General features: G+C 48.6%; 1 protein-coding gene across 2 annotated transcripts in view; it reads left to right on the top strand.

Moving 5' to 3' along the window:
• CYFIP1 (cytoplasmic FMR1 interacting protein 1) overlaps positions 1–22248 on the top strand; it is a 129732-nt gene that overhangs the window by 5737 nt on the left and 101747 nt on the right. For both annotated transcript variants that reach the window (XM_069757843.1, XM_069757844.1), the window contains exons 2-4: positions 8320–8443; positions 13810–13899; positions 13993–14070. In XM_069757843.1, coding sequence (XP_069613944.1) covers positions 8327–8443; positions 13810–13899; positions 13993–14070 — 285 coding nt within the window. In that variant the 5' untranslated portion in view covers positions 8320–8326. The remainder of the gene's footprint in view (positions 1–8319; positions 8444–13809; positions 13900–13992; positions 14071–22248) is intronic.

Here is a 22248-nt window from a genome sequence, read left to right as displayed (position 1 = left end):
TGGGCAATATACTACGTGACTGGGCAATATACTACGTGGCTGGGCAATATACTACGTGGCTGGGCAATATACTACGTCACTGGGCAATATACTACGTCACTGGGCAATATACTACGTGGCTGGGCAATATACTACGTGGCTGGGCAATATACTACGTGGCTGGGCAATATACTACGTGGCTGGGCAATATACTACGTCACTGGGCAATATACTACGTGGCTGGGCAATATACTACGTGGCTGGGCAATATACTAGGTGGACATGCATATTCTAGAATACCCGATGCGTTAGAATCGGGCCACCATCTAGTACTGTATAATAGGCTGTGCATTGTCCTCCATACAGAATGGGTCCCACATTAAAAAAATATACTCCCCTCGCCTCATTACTCTGCCGCTCTGGTTTGGCAGTGAGTGCTCTGAAATTCTACTTTGCGCATTGGGCACGTTGTAATGATGTCATCGCACCCACTGTGCTGATACTTCAGACGCAGAGGAGATAATGATGGCGGAGGAAGTGACAGCTCACACTTCCTCCTTCATCATTTGTTTTCAACTGCATCGGCAAACGGGATGCCCATATAGTTGAATGTGCGATGCCAGGCGGGCAGAAGGGTAGTAGCCTGGCGTTGCGGGCAAATATACTCACCCTGCAGACCAGAGTTTGACATATATGCTGTAAAAAGAGCTTCTGCTTCACCATTTACCACCATTTAGTAATATTTTCGCTACTTCAGGTTTTTGCAGTTCCCAGTGACCCAAACGTCTGCTGTTGTATATGTAGAACAAGTGGCAGGGAATCGGGCAGCATTGCAACAGTAGTGAAGGTCATTATTGCATTTTTTTTTTTTTTTTTTTTTTATCCATTGTAAGTATTTTGAAAGGGGAAACATTCCCTCCAGACCACTCTTCCATGGGTTTTGCTCTTATATGACAGACACTTCTGCTGTGATTCTCCCCAGTAATATGGCGTCTTTCCGTAGGGCAGCATATTCGGCTGACCGTTCTACGTTGAGGCTACTTCCACCTGAGCCACTTTGATACTGTTTTGGCAGGGAGGAAAGGATACAGGAGAAGGAAGAAAGAGTCAAATTTGTTCACGAAACTTCTCTAAATGCTTTTTATTGTTCTAAATGAAGACGGTGTATCTAGAGTCTTAGGTACATGTAGAGGCTAATTTTTCTTCTGTATTTCATGTTCCTGAAGGGCAGATAGTGCACACTGTCAATGGGGGCAGTAAACAGAGGTCAGCGGAGCATTGTGCTGCTGGTCACAAAAACATGGATGTACATATGATGACTAGCCCATATTATTCAGGTCTGAGAATTGTGGCCATTTAACATTTCCATTTCACCATACCGGTCGGCTAAATGCGCAATCATTCAACAATTTCTTCAGCCGAATCCTGGTATAATTGGGATCAAGAAGAGCCCCTGTTTTCTTGATTGTTGTTTCTGCGAATGTTAGCTGATCTTCTTGGATTGATGGTGATTCCTATGTTGTACCCTTCTACAGTCTTGAGACCCTCATACACGTTAGGTGGCTGTTGGCCGACTGATGCTTTGGTCGGATCTCGGACCATATACAGGAGTGCTTTATCAGCTGAGCGCCAGTGTGTTCTCCTGTTCTCCATCAGCAAGTCGGTGACTCTTTTGGTGATTAATCTCCAACAGAACAAAGCAGTCGGCATTCTGAAATCATAGGTGCTTGATCGACATCACCCCCCCCCCCGATAATAAGCTGGCCAATGCCCCCATACACATTAGATTGTTGGCAGAACTCGTCGATATCAGTGGGTGCGGCCGACATTAGTCTAATACTTGGAAGCCTTTATTTTTCATCCTCTTAAACAGGCCACCGAAAACTGATTCTTCTGCCCAATTGCACCATTAACCTACATATGCAACTGAACCTGGAAATATTCCAAGGAAGCCCAGGCATTGTGGAGGGAAGGAAAGTTTCAGACAGGAAAATTCATCCTGTTAAATTCTTGTTTCTGAAGGCAAACTGTGGCCTCAGTCATACGTGGCCCGTCCGGGTATTACATTACAGACTAGTTGTAGGAGAAATGTCACAACATGCTAAAAATGTCTGGCTAAGTGTATAGCCATGGAAAACTCAGGAATTTGGACTATGTTCAGACAATCATTTAATATCGCCGGCCAGTCAGATCTGCAAATTGTGGTTGTGACTGTGTCCACGTTCAGCCCCTCTTACTAGCACGTCCAGAGGACGGGGGCACCAGCAATGTGCCATACGGTACAATTTGTACTATCGCTGTTTTTCCTGCTTAGCATACACACAATTAATGATACCATTAATTATCATGTACAAAGCATTTGCCCAGGTGTAAAAAATATATATACCGTATATATTTTTTATATAGATAGATAGATAGATAGTATACCTATAGAGGCAGGGCTGACGCCAAAGAGAGGAATAGTAAGCTCATAAACTAGTTACTGGGCAGATGGAATGGCGCTGGGCGTTCCAGAGTGCTACATGACATTAGGATAAATGCATTATATGACTCATTGCTCCCCAACAGTACACTGAGCCTGCGTGGTACCAGTATCTGGACCTGTAACAGTATTGAATGTAGGAGTTTCAGTATAGCACATGCCAGGTGAAGTGGAACCTTAGGAGGGGGAATCTGTGTGGGCAGCCATTTATCCATCTTGAGACTGTACTGGGAGTCTCAGGGTGGTGGTTTATAAATGATGCATATACCGTATGTACTCGAGTATAAGCCGACCCCCCCCCCTAATTTTGCCACAAAAAACTGGGAAAACTTAATGACTCGAGTATGAGCCTAGGGTGGAAAATGCAGCAGCTACCGGTAAATTTCAAAAGTAAAAATAGATATCAATAAAAGTAAAATTAATTGAGACATCAGTAGGTTAAGTGTTTTTGAATATCCATATTGAATCAGGAGCCCCATATAATGCTCCATAAAGTTTGATGGGCCCCATTAGATGCTCCGTATTAAAATATGCCCCATATAATCCTGCATAAAGGGTAATAAGGGCCCCATAAAATGCTCCATAGAGATATTTGCCCTATATAGTGCTGCACAAACGTTATGGCCCCATAAGATCATCCATACAGTCACTTGCCCCTTATAGTGCTGCACAAGTGTTATGGCCACATAAGATGCTCCATACAGTCACTTGCCCCATATAATGCTGCACAAGCGTTATGGCCCCATAAGATGCTCCATACAGTCACTTGCCCCTTATAGTGCTGCACAAGCGTTATGGCCCCATAAGATGCTCCGTACAGTCACTTGCCCCATATGCTTTTGCTGCGATAAAAAAAAAAACACATACTCCCCTCTCTTCGCTCAGGACCCCCGGCACTTTCAATATTTACCTGCTCCTCGTGCGGCTCCGTCTTCAGCACTGACGTTCAGCAGAGGGCGCGCACTGACTACGTCACCGCGCCCTCTGACCTGAGCGTCACTGCCAGAGGACGATGAAGACGGAGCCGCACTGGAACGAGGAGAGGTAAATATCGTGCAGCGCTGCGCTTCCCCTTCCCATATACTCACCTACTGCTGGCGCTGTGCAGTCCCTGCTTCTTCCAGCGCTGCATCTTCCTGTATTGAGCGGTCACAGTTACTGCTCATTACAGTAATGAATATGCGGCTCCACCTCTATGGGAGGTGGAGCCGCATATTCATTACTGTAATGAGCGGTACCATGTGACCGCTCAGTACAGGAAGAATCTGCAGTGCTGGAAGAAGCAGGGCCATGCAGGGACCGCGCCAGCAGTAGGTGAGTATAATTACACAGCCCAATCCCCCCCACACCTGCTGAGCCCCGGGTATGACTCGAGTATAAGCCGAGAGGGGGACTTTCAGCCCAAAAAAATGGGCTGAAAATCTCGGCTTATACTCAAGTATATACGGTGTGTATATGTGTGTGCTCTGCTTTACGGCCGGCGCTGACAGTAAGTGCAGGGAAGCTGATGCCGGGGGACGTGACAGACATCGGAATATGAGTATGTACTGTTTTTTTTTTTTTTACTTTTACAATGCTAACCAGGGTAAATATCGGGTTACTAAGCGCGGCCCTGCGCTTAGTAACCCGATATTTACTCTGGTTACAAGTGAACACATTGCTGGATCGGCGTCACACACGCCGATCCAGCGATGACAGCGGGTGATCAGCGACCAAAAAAAAAGGTCCTGATCATTCCCCAGCGACCAACGATCTCCCAGCAGAGCCTGATCGTTGGTCGCTGTCACACATAACGAGATCGTTAGCGGGATCGATTCTACGTCACAAAAAGCGTGACGTTGCAACGATATCGTTAAGAAAATTATTGTGTGAAGGTACCTTTAGGAGCGCTCCTGTGTACAGGAGTATCAGCTGGGATGGCTTTTGGGCGAGGGATCAGCCGAAGCATTGTTTGGCCGACAGACCTCTAATGTCTATGGCCGGCATAAGAGAATCTACAAAACACCTCTCTTTAAGGCTACGTTCAGACTAGCGTTGTGCGCCGCTGCGTCGGCCACGCGACGCACAACGCACCGAAAAACGCGGCAAAACGCACGCAAAAACGCTGCGTCGTTTTTTGCCGAAAATCGGACGCAAGAAAAATGCAACTTGTTGCGTTTTCTTGGTCCGACGCTTGCGGCAAAAAAGACGCATTTGTCGCAAAACGCAACAAGCAAAAAAGCATGCGTCCCCCATGTTAAACATAGGGGCGCATGACGCGTGCGTCGCCGCTGCGTGGCCCGACGCGGCGCCGACGCACACTAGCACAACGCTAGTCTGAACGTACCCTAAGACCTGTTTGGCTGCCAATTTAGTGCATTCACATAACCAGATCTTATTGACCATGTTATGACTGCAATTCCTGGCCTGACCATAAGGATGTTCATGTCAGTAGACCTCCGGTCAGGTAGGCAACTGTGGCTGTAACACAGACCGTTCATTCCTAAAGGCCCCTTCACATTAAGCGACGCTGCAGCGATACCGACAACGATCCGGATCGCTGCAGCGTCGCTGTTTGGTCGCTGGAGAGCTGTCACACAGACCGCTCTCCAGCGACCAACGATGCCGGTAACCAGGGTAAACATCGGGTAACTAAGCGCAGGGCCACGCTTAGTAACCCGATGTTTACCCTGGTTACCTTCCTAAAAGTAAAAAAAACAAACACTACATACTTACCTAACGCTGTCTGTCCTCCAGCGCTGTGCTCTGCTCTCCTCCTGTACTGTCTGTGTGAGCACAGCGGCCGGAAAGCAGAGCGGTGACGTCACCGCTCTGCTTTCCGGCTGACCGACGCTCACAGCCAGTGCAGGAGGAGAGCAGAGCACAGCGCTGGAGGACAGACAGCGTTAGGTAAGTATGTAGTGTTTGTTTTTTTTTTTTACTTTTAGGATGGTAACCAGGGTAAACATCGGGTTACTAAGCGTGGCCCTGCGCTTAGTTACCCGATGTTTACCCTGGTTACCAGTGAACACATCGCTGGATCGGTGTCACACACGCCGATCCAGCGATGTCCGCGGGAGATCCAGCGACGAAATAAAGCTCTGGACTTTCCTCAGCGACCAACGATCTCCCAGCAGGGGCCTGATCGTTGGTCGCTGTCACACATAACGATTTTATTAACGATATCGTTGCTACGTCACAAAAAGCAACGATATCGTTAACAATATCGTTATGTGTGAAGGTACCTTTAGAATAGAATGTTAAATAATTGGGGCAGGGCATGTAAGTATGTAAGCCCATTATATTGTATTACCTAATGGTATCACGGTAACTAATGACATCCTGATGACGCTGGTTTATTGGGCCTCCTTCAGTATCATTCTTGTTTAGTAGTCACTGAAAAATCTTATAATTTCCAATTTGTGGTGTTAGCACCGTTTATGACTAAATGGTGAACCATTACATTTCCTGTGCTTTGACCACATAGGGTTCAGGTGTCTACACCAAGCATAAATCACAAAAGATTTAGAAGTGAAACCGAGGCTTCTGGCCTCAAGTATCTACACATGGGCTCTGTCATGTCAGAGTTGTAGTTATAAATGCAACCACAGTACTGATATTTAGACTTTTTGTATGCAATGGTGATACCTGAATGACTTTCACCCTTTGCTTAGTGCGTACTCTATAGAAAGCTCCTAATGCCCACCTGAAGTTTGTCCTTTAGGCTCTGTTAGCCCCATTTAAGCAAGGAGAGTGTCTATTTGGCCTCTGTTGTGCTGATAAACTTGTGTTTACCATAAAAGAGAAGGTTTATGATCGTGTAAGATCTAATACAATGGTATGTAGTACCAAAAAATATCCCATGCTTTATTTGTTTTATAGCAGGACCCTATCGCTTCATGGCATTTGTTGGAGGGCTCAGGGTCTTTTCCTGGAGCATCTCTTCTTTGCGCTCTATTCCTACATTTCTCTTCCTCTGTCTGTAAACTTCTTTTCACAGGTGGCTGTGTACTTTGTCGTTTTTGCCAGAACTGTATCTACCCTACAGTTCCCTCATTACCAGACACTTCATTTATAAACCACCACCCTGAGACTCCCAGTACAGTCTCAAGATGGATAAATGGCTGCCCACACAGATTCCCCCTCCTAAGGTTCCACTTCACCTGGCATGCACTATACTGAAACTCCTACATTCAATACTGTTACAGGTCCAGATACTGGTACCACGCAGGCTCAGTGTACTGTTGGGGAGCAATGAGTCATATAATGCATTTATCCTAATGTCATGTAGCACTCTGGAACGCCCAGCGCCATTCCATCTGCCCAGAGCTTACTATTCCTCTCTTTGGCATCAGCCCTGTCTATATAGGTTCTGTTCCTTTCTCCATGTACAGTCACAATTCGTTAAGAATCACTGGCCATGCACCTCATAAGATCAGAGCACACTGCTCTGAGAACTTTGTGCTTAACTATCAGGCTGTGTTCTGTTCAAAGCACAGATGGGAAATCTCCTGTACTCTGTGCTTTGAATGGACCATGACAGGAAGCAAGGAGCTGGAGGCCACATAATCACAGCTCAGGAATGGAGAGGGATTTTAACAGCAAGTAAATTACGAAGTCTCTTCATTTCGCATAAGCTGTACAATGGTTAGATTATCTTGTGTGCTTGGAAATCTCTTTAAGGCCTCCTTCATACGTCTGTGTTTCCAGTACATGTTGCATCCGTTTTTTTATGGATCCCGCATGTAATGATTAACACCTATGGTGCTGTGCACCAGTCTGTGTTTTTACATGGACCGTGTGTCTACGCAAAACCCACGAAGACTTGGCCGTTTTTTCCAGCAGCATGTATGACAAGGGGCAGTACAAATCTATCGGTCCGTGAAAAGCACAAACAACATATGGATGGCATCAGTATACTGTCCGTGTTTAACAGTATAGGAGAAGCTTTGTCATTTATTTCTTCATCCTTACTGGAAAACACTGATGACATTGGTACCATTTGTCACGTATGTGTTTTATACGGACGAGTGAAGGACGCCATGCACATGCTGACCCTTTTCTTCTGGGTGGAGATGTATGTAAAACTACTGTCAGTATATCTGTACAGTACATACCGTACATGTCTCCTTCCTCCATTACCGTCTATGTAACATTTTACAGTTTGCCTTCTTTCTTGCCTGTCCTCTATGGAAACATTGTCCATTTATGTTCTGGGGAGAAGGACCGCATGTTGCAGCGATAGATTACAGTGTACAGGAAGTTGCTGGTTCCGTTTTTTCATCTCTTGACAAGTGTGAAGAAAAGCTGGACACATAGGAACAGATCAGCAGATGTTTTGTGATCACTAACTTTTTTTGTTGCATCATAATAATAATCTTTATAAATCGCCAGTGTATTCTACAGTAGAGCAAGAAAGTCAGGCATGACGTGGTAACAGACCAAGGAGGGCTGGACCTCCTTAGAATCCCCTAGTAAATAAAGGGTGGCACAAAGAGATCAATGTGCTTATTTGTAAAGTTGTCACGACAGAGGTTTAATTTCTCTTTTCCACTCGTCTTTTAAGTGCAGTGAACAGAAAAATGTTGTTCCTTCTTTTTTTCCTCCCCCTCTGACAGTTTTAGGCTGATTCTAGTCATCTGGTGGTGCTGTGCCTTTTTTCTCAAAGGAAAGGGTGAGGTCGGACTCTACAGATGGGATGGGCCGATGGTTTTCGATATTCTTTTAATGTGTTCATTTTTTTTTCTGCAGTTAATATGAGTGATTCATATAGTGGGAGATGGGGAGCGTTGTCTCTCTTGTGCTTGATGTTTACTCCGCATTCATGTCCTTCTTATTTCTGTAGCCTAATACAATATAATTTTTTTTGTTTCCTCCAGCTTCAGTATGACGACACAAGTGACACTGGAGGATGCTTTGTCCAATGTAGACCTGTTGGAGGAGCTGCCCTTACCAGACCAGCAGCCCTGCATTGAGCCGCCTCCATCTTCTTTGCTGTATCAGGTACTTGCTTTTAGATCTCCATTCACAGAACGATGAACTGGCAGTGGGAGGAATGAGCCTCTGCCACACTCACTGGCAGTGGGAGGAATGAGCCTCTGCCACACTCACTGGCAGTGGGAGGAATGAGCCTCTGCCACACTCATTGGCAGTGGGAGGAATGAGCCTCTGCCACACTCACTGGCAGTGGGAGGAATGAGCCTCTGCCACACTCACTGGCAGTGGGAGGAATGAGCCTCTGCCACACTCACTGGCAGTGGGAGGAATGAGCCTCTGCCACACTCTCACACTGGCAGTGGGAGGAATGAGCCTCTGCCACACTCTTACTGGCAGTGGGAGGAATGAGCCTCTGCCACACACTGGCAGTGGGAGGAATGAGCCTCTGCCACACTCTCACACTGGCAGTGGGAGGAATGAGCCTCTGTCACACTCTCACACTGGCAGTGGGAGGAATGAGCCTCTGCCACACTCACAAACTGGCAGTGGGAGGAATGAGCCTCTGCCACACTCACAAACTGGCAGTGGGAGGAATGAGCCTCTGCAACACTCTCATACTGGCAGTGGGAGGAATGAGCCTCTGCCACACACTGGCAGTGGGAGGAATGAGCCTCTGCCACACTCTCACACTGGCAGCGGGAGGAATGAGCCTCTGCCACACTCTCACTTGCAGCGGGAGGAATGAGCCTCTGCCACACTCACACTGGTAGTGGGAGGAATGAGCCTCTGCCATACTCACACTGGCAGTGGGAGGAATGAGCCTCTGCCACACTCACACTGGCAGTGGGAGGAATGAGCCTCTGCCACACTCACACTGGCAGTGGGAGGAATGAGCCTCTGCCACACTCACACTGGTAGTGGGAGGAATGAGCCTCTGCCACATTCTCACTGGCAGTGGGAGGAATGAGCCTCTGCCACATTCTCACTGGCAGTGGGAGGAATGAGCCTCTGCCACACTCACACTGGCAGTGGGAGGAATAAGCCTCTGCCACACTCACACTGGTAGTGGGAGGAATGAGCCTCTGCCACACTCACACTGGCAGTGGGAGGAATGAGCCTCTGCCACACTCACACTGGCAGTGGGAGGAATGAGCCTCTGCCACATTCTCACTGGCAGTGGGAGGAATAAGCCTCTGCCACACTCACACTGGCAGTGGGAGGAATGAGCCTCTGCCACATTCTCACTGGCAGTGGGAGGAATAAGCCTCTGCCACACTCTCACACTGGCAGTGGGAGGAATAAGCCTCTGCCACACTCACACTGGCAGTGGGAGGAATGAGCCTCTACCACACTCACACTGGCAGTGGGAGGAATGAGCCTCTGCCACACTCACACTGGCAGTGGGAGGAATGAGCCTCTGCCACACTCTCACACTGGCAGTGGGAGGAATAAGCCTCTGCCACACTCTCACACTGGCAGTGGGAGGAATGAGCCTATACCACACTCTCACTGGCAGTGGGAGGAATGAGCCTCTGCCACACTCACACTGGCAGTGGGAGGAATGAGCCTCTGCCACACTCTTACTGGCAGTGGGAGGAATGAGCCTCTGCCACACACTGGCAGTGGGAGGAATGAGCCTCTGCCACACTCTCACACTGGCAGTGGGAGGAATGAGCCTCTGCCACACTCTCACACTGGCAGTGGGAGGAATGAGCCTCTGTCACACTCTCACACTGGCAGTGGGAGGAATAAGCCTCTGCCACACTCTCACACTGGCAGTGGGAGGAATGAGCCTCTGCCACACTCTCACACTGGCAGTGGGAGGAATGAGCCTCTGCCACACTCACACTGGCAGTGGGAGGAATGAGCCTCTGCCACACTCTTACTGGCAGTGGGAGGAATGAGCCTCTGCCACACACTGGCAGTGGGAGGAATGAGCCTCTGCCACACTCTCACACTGGCAGTGGGAGGAATGAGCCTCTGTCACACTCTCACACTGGCAGTGGGAGGAATGAGCCTCTGCCACACTCACACTGGCAGTGGGAGGAATGAGCCTCTGCCACATTCTCACTGGCAGTGGGAGGAATGAGCCTCTGCCATACTCACACTGGCAGTGGGAGGAATGAGCCTCTGCCACACTCACACTGGCAGTGGGAGGAATGAGCCTCTGCCACACTCTTACTGGCAGTGGGAGGAATGAGCCTCTGCCACACTCTCACACTGGCAGCGGGAGGAATGAGCCTCTGCCACACTCTCACTTGCAGCGGGAGGAATGAGCCTCTGCCACATTCTCACTGGCAGTGGGAGGAATAAGCCTCTGCCACACTCTCACACTGGCAGTGGGAGGAATGAGCCTCTGTCACACTCTCACACTGGCAGTGGGAGGAATGAGCCTCTACCACACTCACACTGGCAGTGGGAGGAATGAGCCTCTGCCACACTCACACTGGCAGTGGGAGGAATGAGCCTCTGCCACACTCTCACACTGGCAGTGGGAGGAATAAGCCTCTGCCACACTCTCACACTGGCAGTGGGAGGAATGAGCCTCTACCACACTCTCACTGGCAGTGGGAGGAATGAGCCTCTGCCACACTCACACTGGCAGTGGGAGGAATGAGCCTCTGCCACACTCTTACTGGCAGTGGGAGGAATGAGCCTCTGCCACACACTGGCAGTGGGAGGAATGAGCCTCTGCCACACTCTCACACTGGCAGTGGGAGGAATGAGCCTCTGTCACACTCTCACACTGGCAGTGGGAGGAATGAGCCTCTGCCACACTCTCACACTGGCAGTGGGAGGAATGAGCCTCTGCCACACTCTCACTGGCAGTGGGAGGAATGAGCCTCTGCCACACTCACACTGGCAGTGGGAGGAATGAGCCTCTGCCACACTCACACTGGTAGTGGGAGGAATGAGCCTCTGCCACACTCACACTGGCAGTGGGAGGAATGACCCTCTGCCACACTCACACTGGCAGTGGGAGGAATGAGCCTCTGCCACATTCTCACTGGCAGTGGGAGGAATGAGCCTCTGCCACACTCACACTGGCAGTGGGAGGAATGAGCCTCTGCCACATTCTCACTGGCAGTGGGAGGAATAAGCCTCTGCCACACTCTCACACTGGCAGTGGGAGGAATGAGCCTCTGTCACACTCTCACACTGGCAGTGGGAGGAATAAGCCTCTGCCACACTCTCGCACTGGCAGTGGGAGGAATGAGCCTCTACCACACTCACACTGGCAGTGGGAGGAATGAGCCTCTGCCACACTCACACTGGCAGTGGGAGGAATGAGCCTCTGCCACACTCTCACACTGGCAGTGGGAGGAATAAGCCTCTGCCACACTCTCACACTGGCAGTGGGAGGAATGAGCCTCTACCACACTCTCACTGGCAGTGGGAGGAATGAGCCTCTGCCACACTCACACTGGCAGTGGGAGGAATGAGCCTCTGCCACACTCTTACTGGCAGTGGGAGGAATGAGCCTCTGCCACACACTGGCAGTGGGAGGAATGAGCCTCTGCCACACTCTCACACTGGCAGTGGGAGGAATGAGCCTCTGCCACACTCTCACACTGGCAGTGGGAGGAATGAGCCTCTGTCACACTCTCACACTGGCAGTGGGAGGAATAAGCCTCTGCCACACTCTCACACTGGCAGTGGGAGGAATGAGCCTCTGCCACACTCACACTGGCAGTGGGAGGAATGAGCCTCTGCCACACTCTCACTCGCAGTGGGAGGAATGAGCCTCTGCCACACTCACACTGGCAGTGGGAGGAATGAGCCTCTGCCACACTCACAAACTGGCAGTGGGAGGAATGAGCCTCTGTCACACTCTCACACTGGCAGTGGGAGGAATAAGCCTCTGCCACACTCTCACACTGGCAGTGGGAGGAATGAGCCTCTGCCACACTCACACTGGCAGTGGGAGGAATGAGCCTCTGCCACACTCACACTGGCAGTGGGAGGAATAAGCCTCTGCCACACTCACACTGGCAGTGGGAGGAATGAGCCTCTGCCACACTCACAAACTGGCAGTGGGAGGAATGAGCCTCTGCCACACTCACAAACTGGCAGTGGGAGGAATGAGCCTCTGCAACACTCTCATACTGGCAGTGGGAGGAATGAGCCTCTGCCACACACTGGCAGTGGGAGGAATGAGCCTCTGCCACACTCTCACACTGGCAGCGGGAGGAATGAGCCTCTGCCACACTCACTTGCAGCGGGAGGAATGAGCCTCTGCCACACTCACACTGGTAGTGGGAGGAATGAGCCTCTGCCATACTCACACTGGCAGTGGGAGGAATAAGCCTCTGCCACACTCACACTGGCAGTGGGAGGAATGAGCCTCTGCCACACTCACACTGGCAGTGGGAGGAATGAGCCTCTGCCACACTCTTACTGGCAGTGGGAGGAATGAGCCTCTGCCACACTCTCACACTGGCAGCGGGAGGAATGAGCCTCTGCCACACTCTCACTTGCAGCGGGAGGAATGAGCCTCTGCCACACTCACACTGGTAGTGGGAGGAATGAGCCTCTGCCATACTCACACCGGCAGTGGGAGGAATGAGCCTCTGCCACACTCACACTGGCAGTGGGAGGAATGAGCCTCTGCCACACTCACACTGGCAGTGGGAGGAATGAGCCTCTGCCACACTTTTACTGGCAGTGGGAGGAATGAGCCTCTGCCACACTCACACTGGCAGCAGGAGGAATGAGCCTCTGCCACACTCTCACTTGCAGCGGGAGGAATGAGCCTCTGCCACACTCACACTGGTAGTGGGAGGAATGAGCCTCTGCCATACTCACACTGGCAGTGGGAGGAATGAGCCTCTGCCACACTCACACTGGCAGTGGGAGGAATGAGCCTCTGCCACACTCACACTGGCAGTGGGAGGAATGAGCCTCTGCCACACTCAGACACTTGCACTCAGATACTGGTAGAGGTTTGTCTCTGAAAGGGACAAATGTTCGGGTGTGTTTGATTCCAATGGCAGAAATATTTAAGAAAATCAAGTTTGACAATCCAGTACAACGAGAAGGCTGACCACGGAAGGGGAGTGCAGCGACTCTGTTGATTATTAATGGTAGAACTGGTAAATGAGGAGGCTGAGCTCAGCGATTATCCTGTGCCATTCACTTCTGCCTTGTGAGGTGGCGGGCACTGATGGTGGGGAATAAATGGCTGCCTGTCAGGTGTGCATGTCTGGCGGGTAATGTGCACCTGTTCTCTTATGGAATATGTGTGCATGAGTCATGTCAAGCTGCAGGCGACACCTCATGGGTCTAGGCTATAATTTATTGGCCCCAACTGTTCAACGCTCCTAGAATGATGATTTCCAGGCTTTTATGGCATTTTGTATTGTGATTAGATAACATTATCCATATGTATTAATATACATTTATTAAGCCAATGCATTTCATTTTTCTTGCAGCCAAATTTTAACACTAACTTTGAGGACAGAACTGCCTTCGTCACCGGTATTGCCCGGTACATTGAGCAGGCTACAGTCCATTCTAGCATGGTGAGTGGTTGGCGCACGTGGCATAAAATACACATGAAGGTGAATGGTTTTCGGTTGCTGTTTAATACGAGAATTATTGTTTCTCTATTACAGAATGTAATGCTGGAAGAAGGACAGGATTATGCCATTATGCTTTACACATGGAGAAGCTGCTCAAGAGCAATACCGCAGGTAGCGGCCATTGTCCATACTGAGTAACCAGTATGCTGCGTTTTTCTGCAGTCTGCTTATTACATTTAACACCTTTTTGTGCCCTCTTCTCTAATAACCTCTTGTCATTTATACTGTATCTGGGTATTTATAGTGTACTAGATGGAGGCCTGATGCTATCGCATTGGGAGGGCGGTAATGTCACAATGGGGGCAGTCATGCGCGCTGTTGTTGCCTAATGGCATCCTGTGATAATCTAATGACTTTTGCATCAGGGGACTCATGTGCTTGACGCCTACGCTTATATGCATTGTTTTAGTCCCAGCAATGTTGTTGCTCTTCAAGAGTCTCATTTGCCCTTTGTTGTCTTCAACGTTGTGCCTTTGCTGCTTTCCTTTCATTGTCTTTGGCATACTTTTTAGCAGGAGCCATGTTGGTGTTGATATTTGCTTTTTAAAGGGGTTTTCCAACGAACAAAAGTTAATTTTAAAAATTGTCTGTCTGACCGTGTACCGAACAAACCACAGCTCCTGGGCAAGGGAGGAAGCAAAAGACAATACTGACATTACAGCAGGAGATCGTAGAGGATACATTTTGTGAGGTAAAATATTTGTAATAACAGTCAGTGAAATATTTTACTTCACAAAATGAATCCACTGTGATCCCCTGCTTTAATGTCAGTACTTTGCTTTCTCCCCTGCCCAGGAGATGTGGTATGCTCCGTACACGGTCAGACACACTTACCCCTGTGTCTGACCGTGTACAGAACATACTACAGCTCCTGGGCAGGGGAGGAAGCACAAGACAATACTGACATTACAGCAGGCGATCGTAGAGAATACATTTGTGAGGTAAAATATTGTATTAACAGTCAGTGAAATATTTAATCTGACAAAATTAATCCTCTGTGATCCCCTGCTGTAATGTCAGTATTGTTTTTTGCTTCCTCCCCTGCCCAGGAGATGTGGTATACTCCGTACACGGTCACACAGTCAATTTTTAAAATGAACTTTTGTTCGTGGGAAAACCCCTTTATTGTGACTGGCTTCCTCTGCCTGTAGACATGTCATGCATCTGCCATTGGGAACAGCCAAATGATTCACTGCACCTGCGCATTATTCAGACCGCCGCCATCTTTGTGTAGACCGCGGCGGTCACATTAAAACTGCGCATGCACTCCTCCTGTACAAAGATAGCGGCTGTCAGTGAATCATTCGGCTGATCCCGGCGGCGTGTTCGCGACGGTGTTCTGTTGGTGATACTGTTCAAGAGGCTGCTTGTGAGTGTGATGCAACGGTGTTCCGCTGGTCGTACCGCGCAATAGGTTGGTACCAGCAGCAGTTTCCATATTGAGACACCCATCACTTGGGTGTCCCAATATGGCAGTCGGTGAACTTCCTCCGCTTGGAATTCTGGGATACAATGACATCTGGACAGAACAGGAAATGAAAACATTACAATGCAATTATATAAATAGATATTTCTGAGATTTACAACTGTGTAAGTTAAACCGTGTTCAGCCTCATTCACATTGTGTAGTTGTGCAGCTGATAAGAAAGCTTTATTGACTCACTTTTTTTTTTCTCTCAGCGTTGTAAAAATGCCATGAAGTTCAAATACTTTTCTTAAGGTACCTTCACACTGAGCGACGCTGCAGCGATACCGACAACGATGTTGATCGCTGCAGCGTCGCTGTTTGGTTGCTGGAGAGCTGTCACACAGACAGCTCTCCAGCGACCAACGATGCCGATAACCAGGGTAAACATCGGGTTACTAAGCGCAGGGCCGCGCTTAGTAACCCGATGTTTACCCTGGTTACCAGTGAAGACATCGCTGAATCTGCGTCACACACGCCGATTCAGCGATGTCTGCAGGGAGTCCAGCGACGAAACAAAGTTCTGGACTTTCTGCAGCCAACGACATCACAGCAGGATCCTGATCGCTGCAACGTCACGGATCGCTAGCGACATCGTTCAGTGTGAAGGTACCTTTAGTATTTTATATATAACAGGCATTTTTGTTAGTGTCTTTTATTTGAAAAAAGTCAGATATTTATGTAGAGCACTAGATGGTGGCCCGATTCTAACACATCAGGTATTCTAGAATATGTATGTAGTTTATTAATGAAGATTTCAGAATAATGCAATGAATACACAGGATTCGGCCGGACGCAACCAATTAGCGAAGTGTGGTTCAAATCCCGCGTTAATTCGTGGCCAGACTGCGTCTGTCGCTGATTGGTCGCGTCCGGCCGCCGGCGAACAATTAGTGAAGCCAGGACCAGCTGCAGGTTTTTGAGGGCCCCTGGCGAAAGAGTCTCACAGCGCAAGTAGCATATAACACAGGCCACGTATTATATAGCACAGCCCACGTAGTGTATAGCACAGCCCACGCAGTGTATAGCACAGGCCACGTAGTATATAGCAATGTGGCCACCCTATCCCTGTAAAAAAAAAATTAAAATTTTTTTAAATAAATAATTATATACTCGCCTTCCGGCGGCCCCGGATCCAGCCCAGGTCTTTAGCGATGCTCCTAACGACGCTCCGTTCCCAGTAATGCCTTGCTGCAATAACACGTGATGATGTAGTGGTCTCGCGAGACAGCTACGTCATCTCTGGTCATTGCCGCAATGCATTCTTGGGACCAGAGCGTCGTGAGGAGCGAGAAAGGCTGGCGCGGAAGGTGAGAATATATTGATTTTTTTATTATTATTTTTAACATTATATGTTTTTACTATTGATGCTGCATAGGCAGCATCAATAGTAAAAGGTTGGGCACACGTACAGCGTTAATGGCAGCATTAACGGACTGCGTTACACCGCGTTATGCCGCGGTGTAACGCAGTCCTAAAACGCTATGTGGGCGCTGACTGGAGGGGACTATGGAGGGCGCACTGACTGGAGGGGAGTAGGGAGGGGCCAATTCGCGGTCGGATTGTGCCTGTCGCTGATCAGCTGGCCGCGACCAATCAGCGACCCGGGATTTCTGTGACAGACAGACAGACAGAAGTACCCCTTAGACAAATAAATATATATATTTGTCTAAGGGGTACTTCTGTCTGTTTGTCTGTCTGTCACAGAAATCCCAGGTCGCTGATTGGTCGCGGCCAGCTGATCAGCGACAGGCACATATATATACAGGTGTATGTGTCAGGTGTATTTATTGTACACATTTGCCGTACAATGTTACACGTGCCAAACATGAAATAAAATATCTAAGGCCGTCTGGCCACTAACTAACAATAAGATTCTAACTACAAAATAAACCTACACAACAACAAAGAAGTTCGTGCAGCCTTACTGTGTCAGCTTCCCAGACCAGCAGATGAGAGACTGAGATCCCAGCAGTTCCTGATTATATCAGCTGAAGCAGTCAGGAGTCAAAACTGGATTACATGTGTGGAAGGGAAGCACCAGTCCTTTCAGGCTGATCACTAAAGAAACCAGGACCGGATTACAGTGAAATAAACAGCTTCACAATCAATACCGTGATACATATGAAATGAAACGGGGAGAAACATATCTGTTTTCTAGTACTTCTCCCCTTGGCACCTCACATACCCCCTTCCTCTGTTCGAGCCCGTAGGGTTGGACACAACGAGCTGCCAAGCAGTGTGTCCTAGACAATGCATCTGCATTCCCGTGCGCTGCGCTGCCCTGTGCTCAACGGAAAAGTTAAAAGGTTGTAATGCCAAGAACCAGCGTGTCACCCTCGCATTGCCCTCTTTTGCCCGGGACATCCATGTTAGGGGTGAATGATCCCTTACTTGCCTAAATTGGCAACCTAGTAAATAATAGCGTAAGGTGTATAGGGCCCATTTCACAGCCAGGGCTTCCCGCTCAACCACGCTATAATTCTTTTCTGCCCTGGTAAGCTTTCTGCTCAGATAGCCCACTGGGTGTTTCTCGCCATTCACTTCCTGTGACAACACTGCTCCGAGGCCAACACCAGAGGCGTCCGTTTGGACAATAAACTCCCTTTTAAAGTCAGGGGCAACCAACACTGGTTGGTCAAAGAGGACCGTTTTCAAATACTGAAAGGCCTTCTCTGCTTCTGCGTTCCACTTTATTGTCATAGATTTCGAGCCCTTGGTAAGATCTGTGAGAGGGGCCGCGATGGTGGCAAAATGTTTGATGAAGCGCCTATAATAGCCAACGATCCCTAAAAAGGCTCCGACTTGTTTTTTGGTGACCGGTCGTGGCCAATTCTGAATAGCGTCCACTTTATTGGTCTGTGGCTTTACGACTCCTCGCCCTATGCTATATCCCAGATAGCGAGCCTCTTCCAATCCCAAGGTACATTTCTTAGGATTGGCAGTTAACCCAGCAGTTTTTATCAAGTCCAAGACGGCTTGTACTTTTGTCAAATGTGTGTCCCAGTCATTACTAAAGACAATGATATCGTCCAAGTATGCGGACGCATACTGGACGTGGGATTTAAAGGGAACCTGTCACCTGAATTTGGCGGGACTGGTTTTGGGTCATATGGGCGGAGTTTTTGGGTGTTTGATTCACCCTTTCCTTACCCGCTGGCTGCATGCTGGCTGCAATATTGGATTGAAGTTCATTCTCTGTCCTCCATAGTACACGCCTGCACAAGGCAAGATTGCTTTGCGCAGGCGTGTACTATGGAGGACAGAGAATGAACTTCAATCCAATATTGCAGCCAGCATGCAGCCAACGGGTAAGGAAAGGGTGAATCAAACACCCAAAAACTCCGCCCATATGACCCAAAACCAGTCCCGCCAAATTCAGGTGACAGAGTCCCTTTAAGGACAATATCCATTAGACGTTGGAAGGTGGCTGCAGCACCATGCAACCCAAATGTCATATCACGGTACTGGAACAGTCCCTGGGGTGTTACAAATGCCATTTTCTCTTTGGCTGAATCCGTGAGGGGAATCTGCCAATAACCTTTTGTTAAGTCGATAGTGGATATGTACCTGGCCGAACCCAGTCTCTCTATAAGTTCATCAACTCTCGGCATCGGGTAGGCATCGAATTTCGATACCTCATTTAATTTCCAAAAATCATTACAAAATCGAATAGTCCCATTGGGTTTGGGCACCAGCACGATTGGGCTAGCCCAACCACTCCGGAACTCTTCAATGACTCCAAGTTCTAACATTTTCTCGACTTCCTGGGCGATGGCTTGTCTCCGAGCCTCCGGAATTCGATATGGTTTTAGTCGTACCCGGGCCTGTGGATCAGTAACAATGTCATGTTTAATTGAGTACGACCAGGAAGCTCTGAAAAAACCTCTGCGTTTTTCTGTATAACTTCCTTGGTCTCTCGTTTTTGACTTTCGGATAGTGTCTCTGTAATACCCACCTCTGGCAGTGCTACCTGGGGGTCATTTACCACAGATGGTGGTGCCCTATGAGGTCCATCATTAAGGGTGGCTTCTGTCATTAGACTCTCCCTGTCCCGCCAGGCCTTAAGCAAGTTTATGTGGTAGATTTGTTCGGTTTTCCTCTTGTCTGGTTTATATATCTTATAATTCATTTCACCTATTCTGTCCAAGACCTCGTATGGGCCCTGCCACTTCACAAGAAATTTATTTTCTACAGTAGGTACTAATACTAACACCCTGTCTCTGGGTTGAAAGACTCGTGTTCTAGCCGCTCGGTTGTATACCGTGCTTTGGGCCTGTTGCACACGTTCTAAACATTCCTTAACTATTGGCATGACTGTCTCAATTCTTTTTTGCATAAGCATTACGTGTTCAATTACACTACGATAAGGAGTCATCTCTTGTTCCCAAGTCTCTTTAGCAATATCTAACAGGCCTCTAGGACATCGCCCGTAAACTAACTCAAAAGGCGAAAAGCCTGTGGAGGATTGGGGTACTTCACGTATAGCGAACAGGAGATATGGTAGGAGAGCATCCCAATCCCTCCCGTCCTTATCTACCACCCTTTTCAACATTCCCTTCAGGGTTTTATTAAATCGCTCCACCAATCTGTCAGTCTGAGGGTGATATACTGAAGTACGCAAGTGGGAGATTTTTAGTAGTTTACATAAGTCCTTAAGTATTCCAGACATAAAGGGGGTTCCCTGATCCGTTAGTATTTCTTTCGGAATGCCGGTGCGAGAAAACATATTAGCAAGCTCCTTTTGAAATTGCTTTCGCATTGGCATTCCGCAGAGGTACTGCTTCAGGGTAACGAGTGGCAAAATCTAGTACTACCAAAATGTACTGATGACCCCTGGCAGATTTAACTAATGGGCCAACTACATCCATTGTTATCCTCTCGAAGGGTACCTCTATTATTGGTAAAGGCACAAGGGTGCTACTAAAATGTGACATTGGTGCGGTCAATTGACACGTAGGACAGAACTGACAATACCGGGACACGTCTCCCACTAGACCACTAGACCCGGCCAAAAGAAACGTTGCAGAATACGGTGTTTTGTTTTTTCTTCGGCCAGGTGTCCCCCCAAGGGATGTTTATGTGCCAGTTCCAAAACTACCTTGCGAAAGGACTTGGGCACCACTAGTTGCTCTACCACCACCCCTCGCACTTTGTCTGTGATACAACATACCCTGTTGCAGCGCTACATGTGGGAACTCATTTTGAGCCCCTGGGTACAATGGTTTTCCCTCAGAGACCTTTACATTTTCCCATGCCCTTGCTAGAGTAGGATCCTGGTGCTGAGCGGTCCCGAACTTACCACGGGCCACCTCAAGACCTGGCATTTCTATAGCCTCCTCTAGTTCACTTGTGTCACCTGCATATACAGCCAGAGGTGAGTCTACAGATTCTGGAGTTTCCTCTGAGATGGACCCCCCCATCTTGCGGCAATGGCTCAGGGGTTAGGCCCACGGCACCCTCCTCAACTAGAGTGTTCATGCCATTTTTAAGGCTCCACAAGTCCCAAAATAAGGGAAAGTCTCTCCCCAATATTACATCATGTCCCATAGACTTTAGGACTGCCGCTTGATGTCTTTTGGTTCCTACTGGTGTGGCAAGGGTGACCCAGGCAGTGGGGTAGTTTTTTTATATCGCCATGGATGCAACTAATGCCCAAGGTTAAGTTCGTTAGGGCTCTAGGGTCCACCAAACTGGCATGTACCAGAGTTACTTGACTGCCAGAATCCAAGAGGGCATTCACACTATGGCCGTCGACCTCGAGGCAACAGACGTGTCGTTCATTTCCTGTGAGGACCTCTGCAACACAGACTGACTGTACATATAACGAAAGGTGTCTCATAGCGTTACACTCCATTGGCTCTGTAGTCATTGGGCAGTTAGCTGCTACATGGCCAAGCCCGCGACATCGCCAACATTGTATAGGTCCTTGCTTCCTCGCTGGAGACGCCTGATAGGGTCTGCTGATTTGCTGTGAGACCGTACCGCCTCCATAGTCCTTTGTGGGTCTGCTACCCTTTATTGCAAAGTTCTCTTCTTTTGAAGAAGAAGCAGGTTTCGCAGTATTTTCTGGCGATTTCTTGGGAGCCCCGCGAGGTGATAACGTCCCTTGGAGTAGGCTTTCGGAAGCATTGTAGCGTTCGACCATATTCACCAACTGGTCGGCTGTAGATGGGTCACCCTGTCCAACCCACCTCTGAATCTTAGCAGGTAAGGACCGCAGGTACTTGTCTAGAACAACACGTTCCACCATCTCTGCGGATGTCAAAATCTCTGGTTGCAGCCATTTTTTTACTAGATGGATAAGATCATGCATTTGTGAGTGGGCTGGCTGATGTTCCATAAAAGTCCATAAATGTACTCCCAACCTTGCTAGGATTTTGCCTTTTAATTTGGTATAGTCGATAGCATCCACTCCACTTAGATCGTAATAGGCCTTTTGTGGATCTCCACTCAGAAATGGAGCAACCACTTCAGCCTATCTGTCCACCGGTAAATGCTCACGTTCATCAATACGTTCAAATACGGTGAGATACGCTTCTACATCATCGTCAGCAGTCATTTTAAGCAGAGTCTTTTGTACGGCTTTCCGCGCACTAGCAACACTTTGTGCATGATCCCTCTCATCTTGTGGTTGCCGAACCAAAGCCTGCTCTATAGCATTCAACTGCTCTTGCTGAATTTGGTTTTGCTGGTCCAGGGCTTGTTGGAAGTAAGTATTGGTCTGCTGCTGTTGAACATTTGCCTGCAATAACTATTTCACTAGTTCCTCCATATTACTGGACTCTTGGCTCTTCAACAGCACCGGAGCTTTCAGCCAGGAC

The sequence above is a fragment of the Ranitomeya imitator genome, chromosome 3 (assembly GCF_032444005.1).
Source record: "Ranitomeya imitator isolate aRanImi1 chromosome 3, aRanImi1.pri, whole genome shotgun sequence".
NCBI lineage: Eukaryota > Metazoa > Chordata > Amphibia > Anura > Dendrobatidae > Ranitomeya > Ranitomeya imitator.
Note: the sequence above shows the minus strand (reverse complement) of the source record. Positions and strands in the feature narration are given on the sequence as shown.